Source organism: Periplaneta americana, chromosome 12, assembly GCF_040183065.1.
Source record: "Periplaneta americana isolate PAMFEO1 chromosome 12, P.americana_PAMFEO1_priV1, whole genome shotgun sequence".
Lineage (NCBI taxonomy): Eukaryota > Metazoa > Arthropoda > Insecta > Blattodea > Blattidae > Periplaneta > Periplaneta americana.
In genome coordinates this window covers 113,947,715-113,973,327 of record NC_091128.1, presented here as the reverse complement: position 1 = coordinate 113,973,327, position 25,613 = coordinate 113,947,715, and the positions used below count along the sequence as shown (strand labels likewise).

The 25,613-nt window shown below is 34.2% G+C and overlaps 1 protein-coding gene across 6 annotated transcripts in view; it reads left to right on the top strand.

Annotated features, from left to right (window-relative positions):
• The window catches only part of RtGEF (Rho-type guanine nucleotide exchange factor), a 117,796-nt gene that overhangs the window by 53,270 nt on the left and 38,913 nt on the right, over positions 1-25,613 (top strand). The window contains exon 12 of one of the 6 annotated variants that reach the window (XM_069841989.1): positions 20,753-20,864. The exons of 4 other annotated variants lie outside the window; for them this stretch is intronic. In XM_069841989.1, coding sequence (XP_069698090.1) covers positions 20,753-20,820 — 68 coding nt within the window. In that variant the 3' untranslated portion in view covers positions 20,821-20,864. Of the gene's footprint in view, positions 1-5,013; positions 12,014-20,752; positions 20,865-25,613 lie in introns of those variants that run through there. One more of the 6 variants, XM_069841990.1, reaches the window with a different exon arrangement.

Genomic DNA, 25,613 nt, shown 5'->3' with positions numbered 1-25,613 from the left:
TAACACATACGAGGTGTGGAATCGAAGGTCCATCAGGACTAAGTTTTCCTACTACCATATTTGCTATATACCTATTCATAGGATCTGAGGTTTCATCCACAGAGAACCATATGTAAGAATCACCTATATCCTCCTGAATGGAAGCTAAAGTTTCATTGTATATTCTGTCTAAGTAATTTTTTCTTAGGATCGACTCAGATGGGATATTTTGTTTGCAGTATTTTTGTAAAAAATGTCTTAAAACCGGATTTTCAATTGCATTCCAGGGAATGTTAGCAGCAACAAACGCTCTGGTTAAATCAGCATAGAAATTGCTGCTGAGATTGGATGAAGTAGGCTGTGTTAGTAAAGTTTGTTGCAGTTGATTTTTCTGCTGAGCTTTAGCCTTATGAGCTGCTCCTTGCACATGCTGCTTTAGGTGGCACTTCTTTTCTTGTGAAATCTAAAAATGTAAAGTAAACTGAATTAAAATAAAATCCTAATTGTTGTATTGCCGTATTTCTATCACAAAGTTAGTGGGTTCGAACAATCAAAATTTAATGACCTGCAAATACTTTAACTATCGGAATTTAAAAGGTTAAAGTGTAATGGTCTTAAAAAGAATTATACCTCAGGATAGCTCAGTCAATATATAAATATTATAGGCCTATTCATTAAAATTAATAGAATTTATATATTTCAACTATTGTTACATACCTGTTTGATACAAATCTTGCAGAATATTATTTTTCCATCATAAGTGAATTCTGAATATTCTGTTAGCCATTGCCGGATCAATGTAGATTTTGCACTTATATTTTTCGGCATTATCACGTTAAACTTCACAGGAAAACGTTCTACCGCTCAAAACTTCTCAACACAAATAAGGTGAGGGAAAGAGCAACTGTTAACGAGCATTCAAATGAACCGTTGTTATTGAGATTCAATTGGACAAAAATACAAAGTTCCACTTATTGTTGCATTTCCTGGTATTGTTAACACTAGGAGGGCCATTCTTTTAAATATTTTGTAACGGTTTACCCTACTAATTCGCAGTTTTACGACTTTTCATAAATATTTCAAAAACACTCTTTCTCCAAAAATTGTGATTTTATGACACTCTGAAGGGCAGTACAGCTAATCGGTTTCAGACCGAAAACAGTCATTTTTATAATATAGTATATCTCTGAATCGGTAGCAGCACATGTTGTGATTGTTGCCTGCTTCAAAACTAAGGTTGGTTCTTTGTCGGCATTTATGCCTCCAAACATGTTAAATTCGGTGAAATCTATTGCGAGTGTCGTGAGATTCAAAACATTTTGTTTCCTTTATCAATGGTTTCATGGTCGGTGTGAAGCAAACTTTCCACTTTTTAAATGCCTTAAATTTCGCAGTGAATGCATGTATAAATTATAAAAAGTAAGAGTAATATGCGAAACTTTACAGTGAGTTAGGCATTTTTAGGCGAATATTAACAAATTAGGCTCTAATAACCGTTTTAGGGCATTTTAGGGCACTATAAAACTCTTTGAATACCTTTCAATTTCCATGAAACACAATATTAATAATTATTTTTACTTTTCTCCTAAAGAAACAAAATAGGCATTTGCCCTAGAATCCGATGTCTGGTTATAACATAAAGTAAAGTACTGGATTAAAGTGCATCATTATTTTAAAGTTACGTGAAAAATAATGACAATTTATCAACATCTGCCCCATACTAATAACAATCTTTTCGAAATGTTCTACTATAATAGAAGATAAAGGAGAATCCATAGCTATATCATCTGTAATTTCTGTTAAACGAGAAAAAAAGAAGAGGTCAAGATATCATGAGGTAGTTTCATTGTAATATAATGGTTGAAAATGTTTTGTATTAACTTTATGATTTCCTGTAAAGGGACTCTGATAGACAGTGATGTACCATCAAAGCTAACTGATAAATCTAATTGTTTCAATTTTAGTGTACTTAAAGTCTCAATAAATGATAATGAAGTTTTCATATGTTATTTTTAGTTTTCCACATGAATTTTGAGCATATTCAGAAAGAATTCAATTAAACCAAAAGTAGGGGATCCTATGGAATTTACAATGAGCCAAAGTGTTGTACCTTCTTTGTAGACCTTCGGCAGTCCATACAGTGTAGTGGAAAAATATCTACCAGGGATAATTTTCTCAATAATTTCGTCTGGTAGCTTGGACTGTTTTATGAGTGAGATAGTTCTCCTTCCTATTTTCTTAATAGGGTCTTTTCATATTGTTTGTAAGTGGTTTCTGCCAAAAGTTTCGACATAAGAGTTGGTTTTACAGACAACTGCGGCATTACCTTTGTCTGCCTGTTCTCTTTTTTGACCAATTTATTCGTTGTCTAAAGATATGAATTATTATCTAATTTGTGAAATTCGTGTTCTTTTTTTTATCACATGTTATTTCAACAGTCTTTGTACATTTTGTACAGTCTGAAATACTAAAACAATTGTCTTTAGAGACAATTAATATTAGATATCCTCCTCAAAACTGGCTTCATTTATACACTGACGGATCCTTGATCTCCAGAGAACAAGGTGCCGGTGCAGGTGTTACGTGCTGTCTCTTCTCACTTTATAGATCTCTTGGGTATGGAACAACAAGTTTTGATGGAGAAATCATTGCAATAAGTGAAAGTCTCAGGAATCTTCTATGCCACATCAGTAAATTTAAAAATGCAGTTATATTGTCAGACTCCAAAGCAGCTATTCTATCAATAGTCTCTAAACACACACCTTCATCTCAAACAGCAGAAATAACTAAAATGCTCTCTCAATTAATATCACTCAATAAAAGAATTGTATTCCAATGGATACCATCCCATTGTGGAATCCTGGGAAACGAAAATGCTGATGCTTTAGCAAAGAAGGGCAGCACTGCTACTTACAGACCTGTTACTAAATCTACGTATTACTCTGTGAAGAGATTTATTAAATCTACATACTTAGACTTCAACAAACAAAATTTGATAACACAATCCCAAGGGAAAAAATGGAACTCTCTGCATCAAAATCCACAGTTAATTCCCGATTTACCACGAAAATCGTCTGTAGCTGCATATAGATTGGCAACAGGCCATGATTGTTTGGCCGAACACCTGCATAGAATTGGAATATATCAGTCCCCTAACTGTCCATTGTGCAACTCAAACCAAGAAATGGATTCGGAACACCTCAAAATCTGTGCTTCAGTGGCTGGTCATGATAATATCTTTGAAAAATATTGGAGTGCAAGAGGTCAAATGACTTTATTATCAAACGCCTGGCATTAGAAAACAACAACAACATTTTGTACAGTTTATCTGCTCTGATAATAGAACCTGTGTGCAATTCCGAAATGTTGGAAATGGTGGAATATCCAAAAGTGTGTTTCTGATCACATTCACTGTGAAAGTCTAAGAACACATATCATCGCTGCACCTCCAAAATCCGCCATGTGTTTTTAAAAAGATTTTGTAGGGGTAAGAAAAAAACACTGTCACTTTTATTTCCCTTGATTTTCAAAACTATCTTTGGTATAATTTCAATCATTAGAAGAATAATGATGGAATTATACCGAAAGTAACTTTGAAAACCAAGAGAATTAAAAGAGACAACGCATTTTTCTTTCTCCTGAAAAAAAAAAAAAAAAAAAAAAAAAAAAAAAACGATTTTGGAGGCGCAGAAACGATATGTTACAAAGACATTTCGAACAGTTCCTCTAGAAACTATATCAGATTATAAAACAGAATGACTTCTCAAAAAACATAGAGTTGCCTACACTATTGGAGTGCAGTAGACTAAATATTGTCATATAAAATCAGAGAAAAGCTTCGCGAATTTCTCTGGAATAGATTGTTATACTAGATTAAATTGTATGTACTCGTACTGTATTTAACATGCAAATCTTTTTCTCTACATTGAAGCTTTCTTTTCCTGATTATATTTTAAGCTACTTGCTTACAAATGTCTTTTAAAGAACCCAGAGGTTCATTACCGCCCACACATAAGCCCGCCATTGGTCACTATCTTGAGCAAAATTAATCCAGCCCCTAGCATCATATCCCACCTCCCTCAAATCCATTTTTATATTATCCTCAAGAAAGTGAAATGTCGTTGTTATGTAACTATACTTAATGTTGGAATTTTAATAATGAAAAACTTGTTTAAATATTCTCATAAATAAAAAAAGTTGGTATCTTAATGGCATTTTTTTTTTCATGTAAATGTTGTTATGTATTGTTTTGCTTGCACATTGAAGTTACAGAATAAACCCGTGCTACTCTGTTCAGTTACAAATTTGAATAAAATGTTAATACATTGCTAACAATATAATAGAAATAATATTATATATATATAATATATTATTTATTTATCTATGCCTATTACTTCGAATAATGCTTTGCATATTTTTGCTTCTATAAACTTTTTCATCTAAGCTTTGGCTTTATGATTGTAAACCTACAATAACAGTAAAATATATACATTCTTGTTTCATACTTACTAGATATTAGCATGTAAAATATATTGTTGAATATTTAAACAATTATCTCGCATTAATTTGTTGGGGAAAAATATTATCAGGCGTAAGAATGTTACACATCATAAAGACTTATTTTATAAGCAGAAACTCAGAGTAAAGTGTTACGAATGTCTTAGTATAAACTGCTAGTATACGCACTTTGAGCTTTAAAACTAAGAATTGTAAATTATTATTATTGATGTACAAAATATTTTACGATTAATTTTTCTTTTAAACCCTTTGTTATTGGTTTGATACAATGCAAAAGCTTACAGCTTATAGGTTGTTCTTTCTTGTATTAGATATTGGTATGAAAAGTATTTATTTTTAATACGGAATAAATTATGGAATTTCATACAATAAATCTTAAATTAAGAATAAAGCAGATCATTTTGTTTTAATTATATGATATGTATTGATGCGTTATGTATTAATGCACACACTAAAATTCATATGACTGCCATGCCTTGATGGAGATTAACACAGTACGTTTCTTTCTACTTGCAGCGGAAACTTCGCAGAACACTGTTGGCCCAAGACCATGTTAGAAATCAGTTTTATCAATCAATAATTCCTCAACGCATTTCTAGTCGTAAACTTTTATTAATTGCAACATGCACATTAATTTACTTTTATTTAATAATAAATGTTAACCTATGTTATAGAAGCTGTTCGAAGTAATGCCCACATTTCTGACATCTTTTAATGAAATTTGGAATCAGTTGCAAAAGTACTCCTATATTTCATATAATTTCTGGCCTGAAATTTTCTTTAAATTCTTCTATAGTATGTGGGTTATTCCTATGTACTTCATTTTTATTTTTTAGGGTTCCCTCACAGAAAACAGACGCACACAGTAAGGTATTCCTTATTAATTCCAGCAATGTGTGCTGTGGCAGAATCTTGTTGAAAATATGCATATAGGAGCCAATGTTGCCCTATTAGAAGAATACTGGAGGAACATTGAGATCGAGACAGGCCACTAGGCCTAGATCCTTGATTGTTTGATGATGATAATGAGGATTTTAATATAGGTCCTATTATTCTTCTTGCATTTACTGTATTGATATATAATGTGCTGTAATCGCAAGTAGACCTTAGCATGTGCACTATTACCTATGAGGATACCTAAGAAAATATTAACATCTACAAGAATAACCCTCATACTGTAGAGGAACTTAAAGAAAATATCAGAGCAGAAGTTAGAAGAATTCATCATCATCGTCAGTTGCACTATAATCCTTTTTGGATCTTTGCTTTCGCAATAAGTCTCCTCTACATTGCCCTATCTTTTGCTTGCCTCTGCTAATTGTTTATGCCTAGCCTTCTTAAAGGTAGATGAATTATGAAAGAAGGACTTTTACGAGGGAATGCAGATTTCATTAAAGATATCAGGAATGTGTGACTGCTGACGGACACAATTTGGAAGAACTCTGTAATACAGGTTAGCACTTATTATGAAATAAAAATAAAATTGTGTGTATGCTAGTAATGATCAAAGTTGTACGAGAAAAAATGTGCGGCGGAATTATTGATTGATAAAAATGGTTTCTTGCACTGCATTGGGCTGTTAAGTATGTGATCGTGGCTGTAGGCAAAAAAAAAAAACTATACTCTGCATTTCCTAAAAGGTCAATTAAATATTTGGCTTCCTGTAAGAAAGTAGGTCATAATAGTACTATTTATTAAAATCTGTGATATCTATACTTTTTTTTACACATTCTTCATTTCTTTACTTGCTTATTACTTTGGTCAGACCTAATTTTACGAAATTATGAAACATATATAATGATATCCTTTATAAATGTGAGTGCTTTCCCTTACTTTATTGTTTGTATTATAATATGTAGCTAATCTAAGTAAATGTGAGAGTGCATATGAAGATTTTTTTCTGCATTAGTTCAAAAGAGTTAAAGTTCAAATAATGTTAAGTTACTGTTTAATTAGTGACTGTAGTTGATATTATTGTAACTTAATTTTTACAAAATCATTTGTCTTAAGATCTCTTAACTTAATTAGTGTTAGATGGAACTCTTATTCCACAATAATATAAGAGTTTTCAAGTGATACTGAAAATGACACCAGTAAATCATATCAAAGAGCAAGGAAAATCATATCATTATGTTCCAGTTTAAGCAGTGGTGACTGCTCCTAATATGATCAGGGCAGAAGCACATTGGTGGTCTTGTTTGTATATAATTTATTTTCTTTGACTAATGTATTGGTTTACTTAATAGAGAGAAAATTGTTTACCCGTTCGTCTTTGGTGATTGGTTATAGAAGCATTGGTGCTTCTTTTCCTTTCTAGCACATGAAAATGTTACTAAATATAGTATCTGTGTATGTATTTGTCTAATCCCCATCTGGTTTCTGTAACACATTGAACTCTAACATGCTTCAAAACTTGTAGTCAAGAGTCGACAGACTAGAATTGTGCTACACTTGATGTGTTTATTCTATGATATTCTACATGAACATTGGAACATGTAAAAAGTAACTGCTAATTGTATAATAATTGTTGTATTGGCATCCAGTGATGAATTCAGAAAATGATGTGGTGGGGAATTTTCCTCTAGAGCTCAAAATTCTTCCTTCTTCTCCAAGATTTTAGTTTGTGTGAAGTATTTTAATTTAATTTAAAACTATTTATGACTAGTTAACATCAGAAATATTGATTATTAAAAAATTATGATTTCCTTGCTTTCAGAAGTATATATACACATCATCCTTAACGTTAAAGTTTATGTCCCACAAATAAGAATTTCTCATCTTTAGGAACTGTATATTAATGCATTAAAACAGAGGGAGTCAAACCTAGGTTACTAGATTCCTACCAAGCTGTGAGGTTGCTGTGTGGCAGACAGTGCGTTGGTTTAAGCCTGGCAAAGGACACGAATTGTGGGCTTTTCTTTATTAATTATTGCAATAAGCTGGCAGTAAAACTCTATTGGCACTTTACATTGTCAATCTCAATTGGTCACTTGTCTGACCTGTATTGAGAAATGTGTATTTTTAATCATGATTATATACACAGTACAGTAACACATTTTCCTTGTTAAAACATGTCTAATGAAGAAGTCATATGAGTTGTGTTTACACAGTGTTTCAGTAGTATTTTTCAGAAGCTACAGCCATCGAAACAGATAGTTAAATTATTTAATAAGTGGCGAGAAACAGGTTCCCATCTAGATAAAAATAAACATCCAAAGTGTACTGTAACAGAATGAACACATACATGCTTGAGAGGATGGAGTTGTACCCAAAAAAAAAAAATAACTCTTACCTGCACAGAAGATGCTCCTTTTTTGTATTAAAAGTTTCCTTAGCCATTGCTATCCTCCTTTTGACTTCCTGGCAACTCATGTTACTGCTTATAGTACACCCCAAGTACTTGAAACTGTCCAGCATCTTCTGCGGGCTTCTGGAAAAAAGAACTAAGGAAGAGACTAGTGAAGTGCTTTGTGTATAGTGTGGCATTATAAACGGAAGAAAGATGGGCATTACGACGAAGTGGAGAGAAGCGATTAGAAGTATTTGAAATTAGGATATGGAGAAGAATGGAACGTGTGAAGTGGACAGACGAGATAAAAAATGAAGCTGTGTTGGAAAGAGTGGGTGAAGAAAGAATTATGCTGAAACTGATCAGGAAGAGGAGAAGGAATTGGTTGGATCACTGGCTGAGAAGAAACTATCTACTTAAGGATGCACTGGAAGGAATGGTAATGGGAGAAGAGTTCAGGGCAGAAAAAGATATCAGATGATAGTCGATATTATGATATAGGGATCATATGTGGAGACTAAGAGGAAGGCAGAAAATAGGAAAGATTGGAGAAAACTGGGTTTGCAGTGAAAGACCTGCCTTTGGGCAGAATACTATGAATGAATTAATTACCTGCACAAGAATTGAACATATTACAACATTGTATAGTAAAGTTTCATCCTAAAATACTCAGTATTGAAGTACCGAAAATTTAAAATTTTCTCATGAAAGCCCACTGCATTAATATCAAGAAGTAGGAGTATGGTGTGTGGTTAGTGGACAAATAATGGTTGAGTCTATATTTTTTTTTACGAAACATTTAATTCAGAGCATTATGTGAGCAACATTTTGCAATTGTTTTACAGCTTCTGATGTAGCAAAAAAAAAAAGAATTGCACATTTTTCAGCAAGATGGTGCAACAACACACACATTAGCACATTTAATGGAAACCTCTCCTGGCACCACATTATCATAATCATCCTATCACATCATCGGGGTAATGTAACTCCGCCTTCCAGGCGCCCCAACCTCGGAAGTGGGTTACAACTAAGCCACGTCCAGGAGAGAAGACCAGAAATGTCGAAAGACAACCTGGTGGCATTGGGGGGGGGGGGGGGAATTTAATGGAAGGTCCAAGCTCTATGTGAAATTTTTGATGATAGAATAATAAGTAGTGAACTATAACCTGCCTGGTTTCCATATTTGTTGGTATGTGACTTTTATGTATGGGGTTCTCTCAAACAAAACATATATGAAAAAACTCATGTACTCTAGGAATTCTCAAGGTCTCCTGGATTAAATAACATGACTAATACGCAGTATTGCTGAAGATGAGCTCCAGAAAGTATTCCAAAACTTCACATGTTGCTGCAACACATGTATAGAATTAAATAGAGGACATTTTGAACAACTGTTCCAAAATTCGGGTAAGATTCGCTTCATTTTTTTTTTAAATAACTCATTTAGTTGTGTGGAAGATCACTTGTCATTGTAGTGCCGTGAAGTGGCAAGAATGTTACTTGTGAGAGTAGATAATCTGCTTACCAGACTGTAATGATAAGAGACAGCAGGAATTCTGATCCCTTAGGTTTTACTCTCTTTGTATAATCTACTCGTGCTGTTATTTTATTTAACTTGTAACTTTAAAACTATAAATGAAGTGATTAAAATTAGGCTTTTGGGTAATTAGGCTTTTGTCCTGGAACTTGACAGTTCTGACGTTTGGAACTACTTACAGGTTCCATCATCAGGGTTGCCAGAGATATCACCTACTCTGTTGTGTTCATTATGCCAGGCTAATCCGGACAACTGAGTCTGGCATAATGAGCCGAACAGAATAGGTGACCTCTCTGGTCTTACACTGATGATGAACCTATATGTATTGTATTGTATTTTATTTACATTCCATGGTATTCATATATCGCTTCACAGCTAGAATATGGAACATGTCAAAAAAATTTTAATAGTACTACAAAGTTTTTATTATAGTCACAGTCTAGTTGAAATATATACAGAAGAGTTTTACAGTATGCTAGTACAATACAGGGAGTTAGTATCGATACTTAATACAAGATAGAAATATTCATGGAGTGTTGTTGAATGTCATAAATTCACCTACATAATAGAAGTTGTAACAAATTAGGTACTTCTTTATGTGACCCTAAATAATTTTAAGTTTTGAGTTTGATTTTTTATATCCATAGGGAGGCTATTAAAAATTTCTACTTCACTCCTTTTGTTATTGTTTTCTAATGCCAGGCATTTGACAATAAAGTCATTTGACCTCTTGCACTTCAATATTTTTAAAAAATATTATGGTCAGCCACTGAGGCACAGATTTTGAAGTGTTCCGAATCCATTTCTTGGTTTGAGTTGCACAATGGACGGTTAGGGGACTGATATATTCCAATTCTATGCAGGACTTCACTCCTTTTTGATAACACGATAGATTTGCTTATGGAGTATGAAAGTCATTTTTTTGATGAGTGTATTTTATGCTATTAACTGTTGAATTAGTTACAAAGTTTTCACAATTAAATATGAGGAAGTTTATTAATGAAAACATACAAGCCATAGGCATTATTTGTAGGTTTTTGAAAATGGTTCTATACGATTCCCTAGATTTGGTATCTACTATTATTCTTATTACTCTTTTTTGTAGTAGGAATATACTGTTGCTATCTGTAGAATTTTCCAAAAAAATTATTTCAAAACTCATTACCGAGTGGAAGTATGCAAAGTATATTATTTTTAAGGTGTTGATATTTACAACCCCATGTATAGATCTAATAGCAAAACATGCTGAATTTAGTTTGGGGGTAATTTCTTTAATATGATTTTTCTGATTTAACATATTATCGATTTGTGAGCTAAGAAATTTAGTTGTTGTTTCTATTAGGAACCTGTTGTTAATTATTGCGCTTGAAATTTGCGAGGTTGAATTTGGGCAGGATTTAAATTGGCTTATGTCAGTTTTGTTCAATATAATACTAATTGATTGTGGTTCCAAAATGTCGGAAATGTTAAGTTCCAGGACACGGATTACTCAAAATGTGATGGTCTACACTTAGCAAAACATCAGGCACAGCAGTATGTATCTAGTACGAAATGACAATAATGATAATGGAGATAATAATATTAATAATTAAAATGCAAATTATTGTCATATAAAAATATTCTATGCCTTATTAACTTAACCTATCCTGTTCTCATTCTTTCCCCTCTGCGGGAAAAATTGTCTGAAAATATCACTGCCAGTGCCATTTTTAAAAAACACAGAATCTCATTTTTAAAATGCAAAATAGATATTTCAGTGGTGCTTTATTTTATTTTAATGATGTAAATTATAGCATATATTGCTTATTATCCATAATCTCAAAGGTATCTCAACTTGAAAAGTATAACAAAAATCTTTGAATACTGTATACAGTAAAGAGTCTCTAATTTGGACTTTGTTTTGTTATATTTATATTATTTATATATAACAATCTGACCAGGAACTTGTGATAGATGGTGATAAGAATGGAAAGCAAATATTACAATAAGTTTCTTTAAAGTAAGAATTTAATGGTACCATTTTCCACTTCTTGTCTATCATTATGCTAACACATTCATAAAATTAAAACTTGACAAACGACATTGTAGTTTTTATATAAAATAACATAAGAACAATACTTACGTGAGAACTGTTAATGAGTTTGTCGAAACCTCTCCTCAAACTGCGCACTTTGTTATATCACCACAACTAATAAACAGATATCAAGAATTAGCTGCCCATATTAATTGTAGGATTGCAAAATTGAAAATTTATTGAAAAATGTAGTATCCCTGGCCTTGAGTAGATAGTGCTCACTCATTAGTGCAGCATGTTATGTGCACTGCACAGCTTTATGTTATAAATCACATGACAGAGTAGAGATTCAAGGAGAAATGCGATTCAAGTACACTCTTCCTGTACACTATTTTGTTTCTTAATGCAATATTCCAAACAAGTTCTCTCACTCTTAAAGTAGTATTGGTAGCTAATTTTTTGTATTTGCCTATCTGCTGTGGAGACCTAACTGTGCTCTCAGTTTGTGGAGAAGTTTCGACATGTTCTCATCAACAGTTCCCTTGTCAATACATATGTGTTCAATTGTTCCTATGCATTTACTCTTTACCACATGAATACTAACTTAAGTCATTTTCATATTTGTACAGACTTTTTAATACATGTTACTATATTGTGAATAAATTCTTTTTCAGACCATTGCTTAAAATTATTTATAGCATATTTATTTTTTTATATATAATTTTTATTCATGAATTCTGAGAACCTTTTTCCTATTAGTCCAAATTAGTTGAGTTTTAATGAATTTTTAAACATCTTTTCCTATATGCTAGACATACTATCTACCAAGTTTACTATGTAGGTATCAGCGATTTATTTAATAACAGAGGTAAAATGTACATTTTTCTTCATTTTAATGTGATAGTTTTCGTACTGTGACTTTTAATCTTTGTTGTGCAGCTCAGTGAAAATATGTTAAGTAGACTGTTTCACATGTTAGATCAACACATCTTGGATGAATTTATTATTATTATTATTATTATTATTATTATTATTATTATTATTATTATTATTATTATTACTACTACTACTACTACTATATATCGCATGCTCTTTTCTGGTATCTTTTGTTGGTTTATTTGTTGAATGATCTGGTTCTTAGGTCATGGACCGCAGTTCATTTTTCTCTTGCACTCAAAGGTTACAAAGCATGTTAGTGAAGATTGTGATGTTTGCTATCTTTCATTGTACTTTTTTCTTTAAATTTCCATTACTAACTAATTAGCTTCAAGTAACATGTATAGTTTATACATTTAAATGTGATCATCATTTTGAATGCTGTGTCATTGTTGTTAACTACATTATGTTTGATCTATCAGATTATTTATTCATATTGACAGTTTTATGGGTTTAATTTTATTTGTTTCAGTTTCAAATAGTTTTGCTTACACTGGTTTAATTAACACAGGTATTATTTACTTTTATTAACTTTTACTTACTAAGGTTGTTAAAAATGCAACAATTTTGCCCGATATTCATATTTCCAAATAATGGAAGAAATCTGAAATTACCTGTTTTATTGCCACATGTCTTTTGACTGTTGTATTGTAATATAGTAATTGTGTATAAAGCAATTTAAATTTTGAAGGTGTGAATGATGGAAGAATTAAATTTAATCTCAGCTCATATGTTATGGGCTCTTTATGCCTTCTTTGCATTTGCTTTTTAAACAGCAAGTCTGGCTTCTTTTGCAAAGTACGAAGAATGTTCAATAAAGACTGATTGTGATCTGTTTATGAGTTCGTGTTTTTATTCATTCTAATAATTTTGATGGTTTTTGAAAAAATAAAGACTATTGGAACTGATTTGTCGTATTGTTTCCACTAATAAAACAAATCTTGGAATCTGTACTTTAACATGCCTTTGAGAATTATTTCTCTGGCCATTATCACTTTTTATGATGAATGGAAATGCCTCTTGCAGTGATGTTTCTTTAGGATTTGGATAGAAAGAAATCACATAATTCTTGCTTCCACACAAAGTCTTAAATACTACAGTCATACTCATTAGCTTTTCCTCACTACCTAATTTCATCATCTTCAGTTTCTCTCTCTCTCTCTCTCTCTCTCACACACACACACACACACACACACACACACACACACACACACACACACACACACACACACACACACACACACACACACACACACACACACACACACACACACACACACACACACACACACACACACACACACACACACACACACACACACACACACACACACACACACACACACACACACACACACACACACACACACACACACACACACACACACACACACACACACACACACACACACACACACACACACACACACACACACACACACACACACACACACACACACACACACACACACACACACACACACACACACACACACACACACACACACACACACACACACACACACACACACACACACACACACACACACACACACACACACACACACACACACACACACACACACACACACACACACACACACACACACACACACACACACACACACACACACACACACACACACACACACACACACACACACACACACACACACACACACACACACACACACACACACACACACACACACACACACACACACACACACACACACACACACACACACACACACACACACACACACACACACACACACACACACACACACACACACACACACACACACACACACACACACACACACACACACACACACACACACACACACACACACACACACACACACACACACACACACACACACACACACACACACACACACACACACACACACACACACACACACACACACACACACACACACACACACACACACACACACACACACACACACACACACACACACACACACACACACACACACACACACACACACACACACACACACACACACACACACACACACACACACACACACACACACACACACACACACACACACACACACACACACACACACACACACACACACACACACACACACACACACACACACACACACACACACACACACACACACACACACACACACACACACACACACACACACACACACACACACACACACACACACACACACACACACACACACACACACACACACACACACACACACACACACACACACACACACACACACACACACACACACACACACACACACACACACACACACACACACACACACACACACACACACACACACACACACACACACACACACACACACACACACACACACACACACACACACACACACACACACACACACACACACACACACACACACACACACACACACACACACACACACACACACACACACACACACACACACACACACACACACACACACACACACACACACACACACACACACACACACACACACACACACACACACACACACACACACACACACACACACACACACACACACACACACACACACACACACACACACACACACACACACACACACACACACACACACACACACACACACACACACACACACACACACACACACACACACACACACACACACACACACACACACACACACACACACACACACACACACACACACACACACACACACACACACACACACACACACACACACACACACACACACACACACACACACACACACACACACACACACACACACACACACACACACACACACACACACACACACACACACACACACACACACACACACACACACACACACACACACACACACACACACACACACACACACACACACACACACACACACACACACACACACACACACACACACACACACACACACACACACACACACACACACACACACACACACACACACACACACACACACACACACACACACACACACACACACACACACACACACACACACACACACACACACACACACACACACACACACACACACACACACACACACACACACACACACACACACACACACACACACACACACACACACACACACACACACACACACACACACACACACACACACACACACACACACACACACACACACACACACACACACACACACACACACACACACACACACACACACACACACACACACACACACACACACACACACACACACACACACACACACACACACACACACACACACACACACACACACACACACACACACACACACACACACACACACACACACACACACACACACACACACACACACACACACACACACACACACACACACACACACACACACACACACACACACACACACACACACACACGTTCAGAATTAGTGACTGAGTGTCAACATGCGAGTAGATGACTTCTAATGTTATCTTCATGATTTTTTATGTTATATGACTGTCTGTCATCATTACAACAAAGCTACCGGCGTAGCTCAGTCGGCTAAGGCGCTTGCGTGTCGATTTAGAGTTATGCTTGGGTGCGGGTTCAATTTCCACTTGGAGTGATTACCTGGTTGGGTGTTTTTCAAGGTTTTCCCCAACCATAAGGTGAATGTCAGGTAATATAATTATGGCGAATCCTCGGCCTCATCTCGCTAAATATTATCTCACTATCACCAATTCCATCTACACAAAATAACTGAGTAGGTGATACAGCATTGTTAGATAACCAACTAAAAAAAAATACTGCAACAATATTTTTTTTTTTATGTTTTTAGCCATAACAACTGTTTGTTATTCGAGTTCTGGGCACATCATCTTTGTTATTAATTGAAGTCTTTCTTCAAATATTTTATAATATTTACGAGTGTTATTGTGGGCGAGAATAAGCTTTTCATATGTCCTAAATGCTGGCTTCATGTTCACACATCTCAGTAAAGGTGAACAATCATCAAATCAGTATGGGAATGACATGTGAGTCGACCTGGTTGGCTAGTTGGTATAGCGCTGGCTTTCTATGCCCAAGGTTGCGGGTTCGATCCCGGGCCAGGTCGATGGCATTTAAGTGTGCTTAAATGTGACAGGCTCATGTCAGTAGATTTACTGGCATGTAAAAGAACTCCTGCGGGACAAAATTCCGGCACATCCGGCGACGCTGATATAACCTCTGCAGTTGCGAGCGTCGTTAAATAAAACATAACATTTTAACATGACATGTGATCAGCATGATAATTCCCCTCCCAACCATTATAGCTGTCTTATGAATCCGAATTTCACTACTCATTGCAGCTGTGCAAATTCATCATTATGTTGGTTGGCCACTGGTCCATATACTCGTCGAGATTTCTTGAGAAAATTTCTCCCCCCATGAGGATATGAACCAGCACTCATTCTGTAATGCGAGTCCAAGGCATGGTGTCTCAAGACCGTGCAGTTGCTGTGCTGGATGAGGTTTTCTCGATATGTATACAAACTGTCAATTCCTCTCATGCATTACTTCCACTTTACCAGAGGTAAAACTATGTTCATCAATGCTGTAAGGACTGCTCATTCAGAATGACATGATGCTTGGCCTGCGTAAAAAAGGGGAGGGAGATTAAGCGGAAAGGTGAGCTTAGAAGAAGCAGGCCAGAGGGAGTGTTGTTGCTCAGGTAAAAACGGAAACAGTGAGATTAGTTGGATATAAATGATGCAATATAACATAGGCTACACTGACAGGCATAACAAATGGAAATAATAATGCTTTTATCCATTTTCATAGGATCTTTAACATACAGCCCTTAGTGTTTCCTGCAATGTCTTTATAGTTTGTTTTGTTGAAACAATCTGGAAATATTTGAGTTATTTGTGGAGGTAATAAGAATTTTCTTCTTCTTCTTCTTCTTCTTCTTCTTCTTCTTCCCTTCAAGTATTAGACCATATGGCCTGTTACAATCTCACAGTTGAATTTTCAATCCAGCGCTTCTTTGGACGACCAAGATATCTCTTCCCGTTTGGACAATAGTGGAGCATGACTTGGGATTCTATCTCTACGCATGCGATGCAGATGATTTATCCAGTTGTTCCAATAATGTTTTACGTGATTAATTACAGGTTCTAGTTGTACATTATATTTTCATTGTGTTTGTGATCCCGTTTTGTATATCCCGCTGTATTTCTCATAAATTTCATTTAATAAAAATTGTAAACTGCTTAATCGGTAGGAAGAATATACAGTAATTACAAAGACCTAACTCTCCAAGCAGATGGATTAAATTCCTTTGTTATATTTGATGTAGAGGCATTGGGAATCCACATTCATTCTCTTTCTTCTTTATGTGCTCTACTGTAAGTACACTTTACAAACAATTTCTCTGTCTTGGTTGTGAATTGTTTTCCTTCCTCCCAAGTTTCTTTTCACTGTTTTCGTTCGACTTTTTTTGCACAAACTCGTACTTGCCTTTCGATATCCATCCAACATTCCGAATGAAAGAAAGACTGACAAATTTTCAATCCCCCGCCTGTTTCAGACTGTTTTACTGCGACATATCAAACTTCGAAGTCTCACGTTTTTCAGACACACTGACGAAGTAGAGTTTTAATGGAGTTGACAAAAAAATACCGAATTTTTATTATTTCAAGTGGTAATAAAACAATTTTCAGTCTTTATTGAACAGTCCTCATGTTGCATTTTAGTTTCATGTTGGCGTGAAACTCAACTCTAGCTTCAATAAAATACATTTTATAGCTCAGAAGTAAGCTTATTGCTTGAATATGTTGTGTTTACTGTTATGTTAGAGCTGTTGGCTGAAACGTAAATCTTAATGCAAGCACCACTGTTTATAAAATGAATGGCTGTTTCCTACTTGTGTGCAATACTTTTTCTCATCAAATCGTCTTTTGGTCCCAGTATACCTATTTATAATTTTATTACTTTTTCTACAGTAATTATTGTGAACTGTTTTCAAGTTTAGTAATCCATATTCATGTTACATCTCTTTATAGTAAAATTTCAAGAGTTAAGATATTTCGGACAATAAGGGAAAAAATATCTTAAAATTAATAATTTTGTCTTTCACAATATCATTGTGTAGTAAGTGAATGTATACAATTGTTAGAACATAAAGCGAACTCTGTTTACCTCAGGAAATGACTATGCCCTACTGAAAGATATAAATATTTATTTTATAAATATATTTTAACTATTTTTGTTTTAAATTTCTCGAGACTTACATCGTGCATTAATCAGTTTACATACTACTGTGAGGCTGACAACTTTACCTTCTCATTATATAGTATATTTTCTGAGCCCCTTTTTTCTGAGCTTTTTGACTAATTTTGATCATAGGTACTTTTTACAGATTGATTTATCTGAAGAAATTTTAAGGAAAAATTCACAACATTTATTTGAAAATAACGATATATTTGATCCAAAATTTCTTGGAATAAATAGCACAAAATGACTGCTTTCTCCAAGTGAACTCAAACAGCTTACATAATATTTTTTTATATATAAAAATAGTCCCAGGTAACATAGTGAAAACTGAAAATTCATAGTTTAGAGAAGTCATTTCATTTCACGAGAAATACATTTGAAATTGAAGTGACAGTGAAGGTCAATTATAGGAAGCTCTGCACAACTCGTTAGTTGTTAATTTGGTTGTTAAAACTGTACACAAGCTTTGAATAATAATGATAGAAGTGCTGCCACACTTTGTTAGTGCAGATTTTTGGCTATATCTCTAGACTCAATATCTGTCCTAGGAAAAATAGAAAGTATAGTAAAATCCCTCATATCCGGCACCCAAATAACCGGCAATACCAAAACAACGGCACTTTTGGCTAGGCCAAAAAAAAAAAAAGTCATTCATGTGAAAGGGAAGAGTCTGGCGAAGATGTGAGTGGGTTTCGTGAATTGCACATGCCGCATATTGTTTACTCTTTACATTGTTCACACGTGAAAATATAGACAGAAAACCCCGTTATGTCCCTGGAGATCGGTACGCTGTCACATGGGCCTTGCAAACAATTCGCAGAGATGATATCTTTAAATTTACCACTTGAACTTGCCCGTTCGAAGGAGTGTTGAATGGGTCTAAATAGGAAAGTGTGAAATTCTCTGTTGCTACAGCATGTAAAAGTTTCATTTGAGTGATATATAAACAAGAAGACATTAGAGATATGTTAAAGAGGTTCAAATCATCTACTATTACTTCATCTTCATAGTTGTCGATGTTGGCTACACTGCCCTTCACATCACATGACCGCTATTTAAAATTGTCATAAGGTTATGAAAACGTTTAGTATTTTTTACACTATTATTTGTTACAATAATTATGAACTGATGAATGTACATTACTGTATTCAGTACTAAAAATAAACATTGTACATATTTCAAAACTTTATTTTTAAATATCTGTATGAAAATTACTAAATTTCAACATGGAAAAAAAAAATGTTTGTGCAGTACAGTATGTCTTTACATAACCTATAAACGTATTTTTAATTATCCGGCAAAATCTGTTATCCAGCACTGGCTTTGTCCCACAGTTGCCAGATACTGTACATGAAAGAAAGTGAGAGAACATTGTGTGCATGTACACAGAAATTTTCCACTCTACCAAACTAAAAAAGCGTTGTGTTCTTTTCTGAACAGTGGCCACATATGCTTTTAAAAGCTTCATGAATCTTGCGTTTAATTTTTGTAATATTGTGTAACATATTTCGTATAAGAACTTTTTTGCCTTCCTTTATAGAAATAATCTATTAACAGTTTTATTTTAGATGAATGTGACCTGAAATTGGCTTATTAAATTTTATATATCACAATCCTTGTAGCCTTTAATTTGCAGTAACTTCATTATATTTCTTTAATCCTAAACTTGCGGCAAATGTTAGACAGATGTACATACTACATTTTAACTTACCGATGAATGTTTACAAATGATGGAAGTTCATTTCAGCATTTACATATCCGTATATTTCATAAATGTAAGCTTAAATTTATACTCTGCTTATATTATAGTCTTCATTACCACTTCTTACTGTACCACAGGTCTGCTGAAATCTTCCTAACTTCTTTTCCATGTTCATATTTCGCAAATATGATATTGTGCATCCCAGGTAGTTAAAAAAGTATGAAATACTGTTGATATATACACTTTCCTTCAGAAGTTCAGTTCAAATTACCTGGCTTACTACATTTTAATGCCTGAGAAATCTACTATGAAGTGAAGTTGAACTGTTGCTGTGGATGCTAGTTGCTTTTGGGTTCTTTAGCGCTACAATCACTCTTTCTTTCCATCTTGCTGAAATTATAACTTAATCTTTATATTTATTGGCAACAATAAAATTGAATGCCAGCTTTTCAGTCACTATTATTTTTTATAATTTTAATAGAAAAGTTTTTCTTATTTCTAACTGCCAGACATGCAGCTTACTATGAAACAACAACCGAAAGGAAGGAAAACGATTTTGAGTTGGTTGCGGGAGTGAAATCACTGCAATAACATGGAGCGATTAAAGGAACAACATGCTTGGTATGTCATATGTAATTAGTCGTGAAATGTTAATTTTTACTTCTAAAGTGGTAGACCGGTTTACAATTTGTATTTTTACAGTGGTTTCTGCAGAATATGTGTCATGTCTGATACAGCTGTGGTATTTCAGGGAGTGCCAGAAATGAAAAAAATTTTAGCATCATTACATATTTTTCTTTTAAGAATTCAAAATACATTTTAAACAAGTTAATGTTATGTCTGTCGACAGCTCTGCATGTGTTAGAATGCTATTCCAATTTTTTCTGTACAAGAAAAACAACTGTAAAATATCAGAGTTACTGTCATTTCTGGTTTATAATCTTATAACTTTTACAACATTGTGAAAAATTTACTTCGAGAATATTGACATAAATATAGGCAAAACATTCGTGATACGAAGTATTTTTTTACTTGTTAATTGCCTGTCCTACTGTTCATTTGTGTAAAGTCATTTTCCTAAGTGTTATACAGATTTCGCTTATATTCAGTACTTCAAGTCATTCTTTCTAGGAAGTATGGCCATGATATGCCAAAATGTTTGCTTGTAGACTACAGTAACTGTAGGTTTTTAAAGCTCTTAGAAAAATTTAAGAGTATTTTGTAAGTGTAAATATTTTAATGAATTTTATAAATATTTATTGGTTCAGAAGGCTACTGCACAGCATTCTTCAACTTTTTCATAGGAAGGGTTGCCAACGCAAAAAAAAAAACTGTCAAGTGCAAGGTTAAACGGCCTGTGTATAGCTATTTTATGCGACCCTATATGTAATAAATAGTCCATGCATTCAAGTTCAATGAACAGCTGGTCCTCTATGTTCTATGCATTTGGATCGACATATAGGCAGTGTTAGGCTAAATCTTTGATTGAGATCATAGAAAATAGTCGTACATAATCCATAAATTGGCTCATATAACAAGAGAAACAATTTTTGTTTGCTATTTTTTCTTTATACTGCAAATAAAAAGTACCACAAGATATTTTAGTGATACTTTAACCACATTACATCCGTAAAATTGTAATACTTAAGAAATAATGTTCTCCATACCACAAAATAACAATTTACTCTAAACGAGCTTTAACAATTTTCATCTTAATCCTTTTATATACAGAATATAGTGCCATGTAAAACAGTAAACAGTATGTGTTTACAAACATATTTAATTCAGAGTACTAATTGTTACGTATTAACTGTACTTTAGATCATAAATATCCTCAGACATTTTAAAGTATACAACAAATTGCATGGATTACTTACCACAAATGAATGTAATGTTAACCACTTGAAAGAGAAAGCAACGATAGCATAAGAAGCTATAGTCATTTGGAGTAACTTTGTACCACTTTCCAATTTTACTAGAAGATTTAATTTCGCATTTCCTAAGTGTAATATCTTTGGACTGAGACCATCTCTGTTACCTACAATCTCTATGCTTTGCTTTCTATATATTATGTCCGGTCCCTGAAGAATATTTAAGACGCCACGTGATTAAATATTGCATTCTGTTTATAGCATCTGGTTTATGAACGATTTTCAACTTTATATTATAAGTATATAATTACATATCTTACCATTACAATTACTGTAAATTTTAATGCTTACCCTCTCTTCTTTAAAATACAATACCAACTTCGTGAGATATTTATAATCCTCTGTCTTATAAATTATAAAATTAATCTGACAGAGTTGTTTTGGTTCGATTTCAGGGTTACTTTGTACCACTACAAAGTTTGCATGATAATGTTGATTCTGTTATAAACATATGATAATGTTGATTCTGTTATAAACATTTAAATTCGCCGGGTAGCTCAGTTGGTAGAGCAGCTGGCTACAGACTGAAAGGTCCGGGGTTCGATCCCAGGTGGTGACAGGATTTTTTCTCGTTGCCAAACTTTCAGAACGGCCCCGAGGTTCACTCAGCCTCCTATAAAATTGAGTACTGGGTCTTTCCCGGGGGCAAAAGGCGGTCAGAGTGTGGTGCCGACCACACCACCTCATTCTAGTGCTGAGGTCATGGAAAGCATGGGGCTCTACCTCCATGCCCCCCAAGCGCCTTCATGGCATGTTACGGGGATACCTTTACCTTTTTTTATTAAATAACATGAGACAATTATTACATAAAATTAATATAAAATATAACTACTAGATGTACTACGGACACACTTCAAGTTTACATTGAAGAATTAATTTTTTTTACTAAGTCCCCCATAGTTCACTTATTAATTAAATTTCTTCGACCTGTTTATTCAACTACTGTTGTAATTTTTACATTCATCTTGGATTTCCAAATGTGTTTACATTTTTAGATGGTAGGAGGTCAAAAGGATTCTATAGAGAGAAGACATTATTCAATAAAGTCAAGGTATTCCAATGAAACGCTGTAGCAGGCACTAGATGATGTAAACACTGGAAAACTTGGTCAGTGAGAAGTTGCACGTTTGTTTTCCATCCCAAGACAACACTAGTGAATAAATTGAAAAATAAACACACAATAATTTTGCAAGGGCAAATATGTTTTCACCGAGAATTTTAGTACTCTGGTAGGTCTACAGTCAATGGCATTGAACTGCATGGTCCCAACTCCATATATAAAGCCAGTTGTAAGGTCAAGAAGAGAAGGCATTGAATGTGGCCTGACCAGTTTGAAGAAATAAAGTTATACGTCATTAATTTATTATCTCATGAAACCAAATGTAGGCCTATGTGTGCACCGTAGCTTACAGTAAGAACCTTATGATGGTGTAAGGGAGCTACTGAGCTTCGAATGGAAGCATAGTGAGAGAGGGAAGCTTCTCAGTCCACTTTCTGTTTCCCCTCATGCGCAGGTAGGCTTCACGAGATAAGGAATGGCCTATAATAAGTTGGTAAATAAAAAGGGCATGTATGAACTGATTATGTTAAGACTGTGAAGAATTTGATTAGAGAATTAAAAATAACTTCTATCGAACATATACGTAGATAATAAACACGCAAAAATTGTTTTTATATTTTCTGTTGTAGTGATAGTTTTATTACAATAAATTTCTTTGTTCTCAATAAACTTTTTTTTGTGACTTCATCTATACTAATAATAAATCTGTAGCCGAAATTTTTCTGGTAATTTTCGATTTTCCAAAAATAATTGGTCCTAACATATATAATTAACCACCCTGAAACCGAAAATCGCTTTTTTGAAATTTTTGTTTGTATGTCTGTCTGTATGTTTGTTACCTTTTCACGTGATAATGGATGAACGGATTTCGATGAAAATTGGAATATAAATTATGTTCGTTGTAACTTAGATTTTAGGCTATATGGCATTCAAAATACGTTATTTAAAAGGGGGTTATAAGGGGGCCTGAATTAAATAAATCGAAATATCTCGCTTATTATTGATTTTTGTGAAAAATGTTACATAACAAAAGTTTCTTTAAAAATAATTTGCGATAAGTTGTATTCCTTGAAAAATTTTGATAGGACTGATATTTAATGAGATAAATGAGTTTTAAAATTAAAATAACTGCCATCTAAGGCCGTATAATGAAATAAAAAACAAATGACTTCGTCTATAAGGGGCCTTGGACAGCAACAATCGAAAGCTATGAAAGATAGCCTACAGAGAATGTTTCTGTGTTTGTATGAAGTAATATCGGAAGCTAAATTAACCGATTTGTATAATTATTATTTCACCATTGGAAAGTGTAGTTTCTCTAGATGGACATAATGCTATAATGTTATTACAGTAACTTCTGATGTAATATAATGTAATGTAATATAATATAATATAATATAATATATGTAATGTAATATTATATAATATAATTTAAATTATTTGAAGGGTTCAGAACCATAGTGGGCCAAACGCCATTTACTGAATACGTAGAAAACAAGGGTTAAAATTAAGTTATTACGGTACCATAATTCAATGGAAACCTATAACAAGTAAAATAAAGTATACACATTAAATCTAAATGATGTCAATGTTCATTAAACTATGGTTGCATGTAATAAAAATTAGAAACATGTTAAAGGAATTGTCATTGCACCAATGAGTGGTCTCTGGACCAAAATGATCGCATTTTAATTATTTGGATGCAATTTAAATTAAGTAACATATTAAACGATTTATCCTTCTATCAAACACGAATGTTCCCTGGATCAAATGTCCTATTTTAATTATGTAATTACTTTATATTTATTTCTAACGGGTGCAGTGGAGCGCACGGGTACGGCTAGTATGAAATAAAATTTCATGTATTTTCTTATTGTATCGTCAAAAGTTACCATGAATTTAAAGGGGAATTTAGAGAACTTAATTTTATAGGAAAATACACATGTGGTACAAAGTTATCCCATTTAGTCTGTATACAGAAACTTTAGTTGTAAACTCCACACATCTGACTTTGTGAAAAGTATGAAGCACATTAAATACTACACTCTCGATTACACACTAAAACAATAGTCTTTGCAGCTACATAATAATTGTGGCAAAACTAACAACTCAATCGCGAAAAGAAAGTAATTGCATTGTCAGAGAATAAAAATTTGCTACATCCATGCCACGTCATGCTGCTTACTAAAGCGTTACTATGAACCAAAATGGCTACATTGTGCTGAAGGCCACTCATTTCTGTTTGCTTCTGATTGGCTGGTTTGAATAGTCACAATAGAAACCGTGTAAAGCCAGCAACATTGTGAATTTATTTTTAATTCTGGATGAACTATCACCTATAATATAAGAAAGAAATTAACAGATGCAGTATCCTGTATT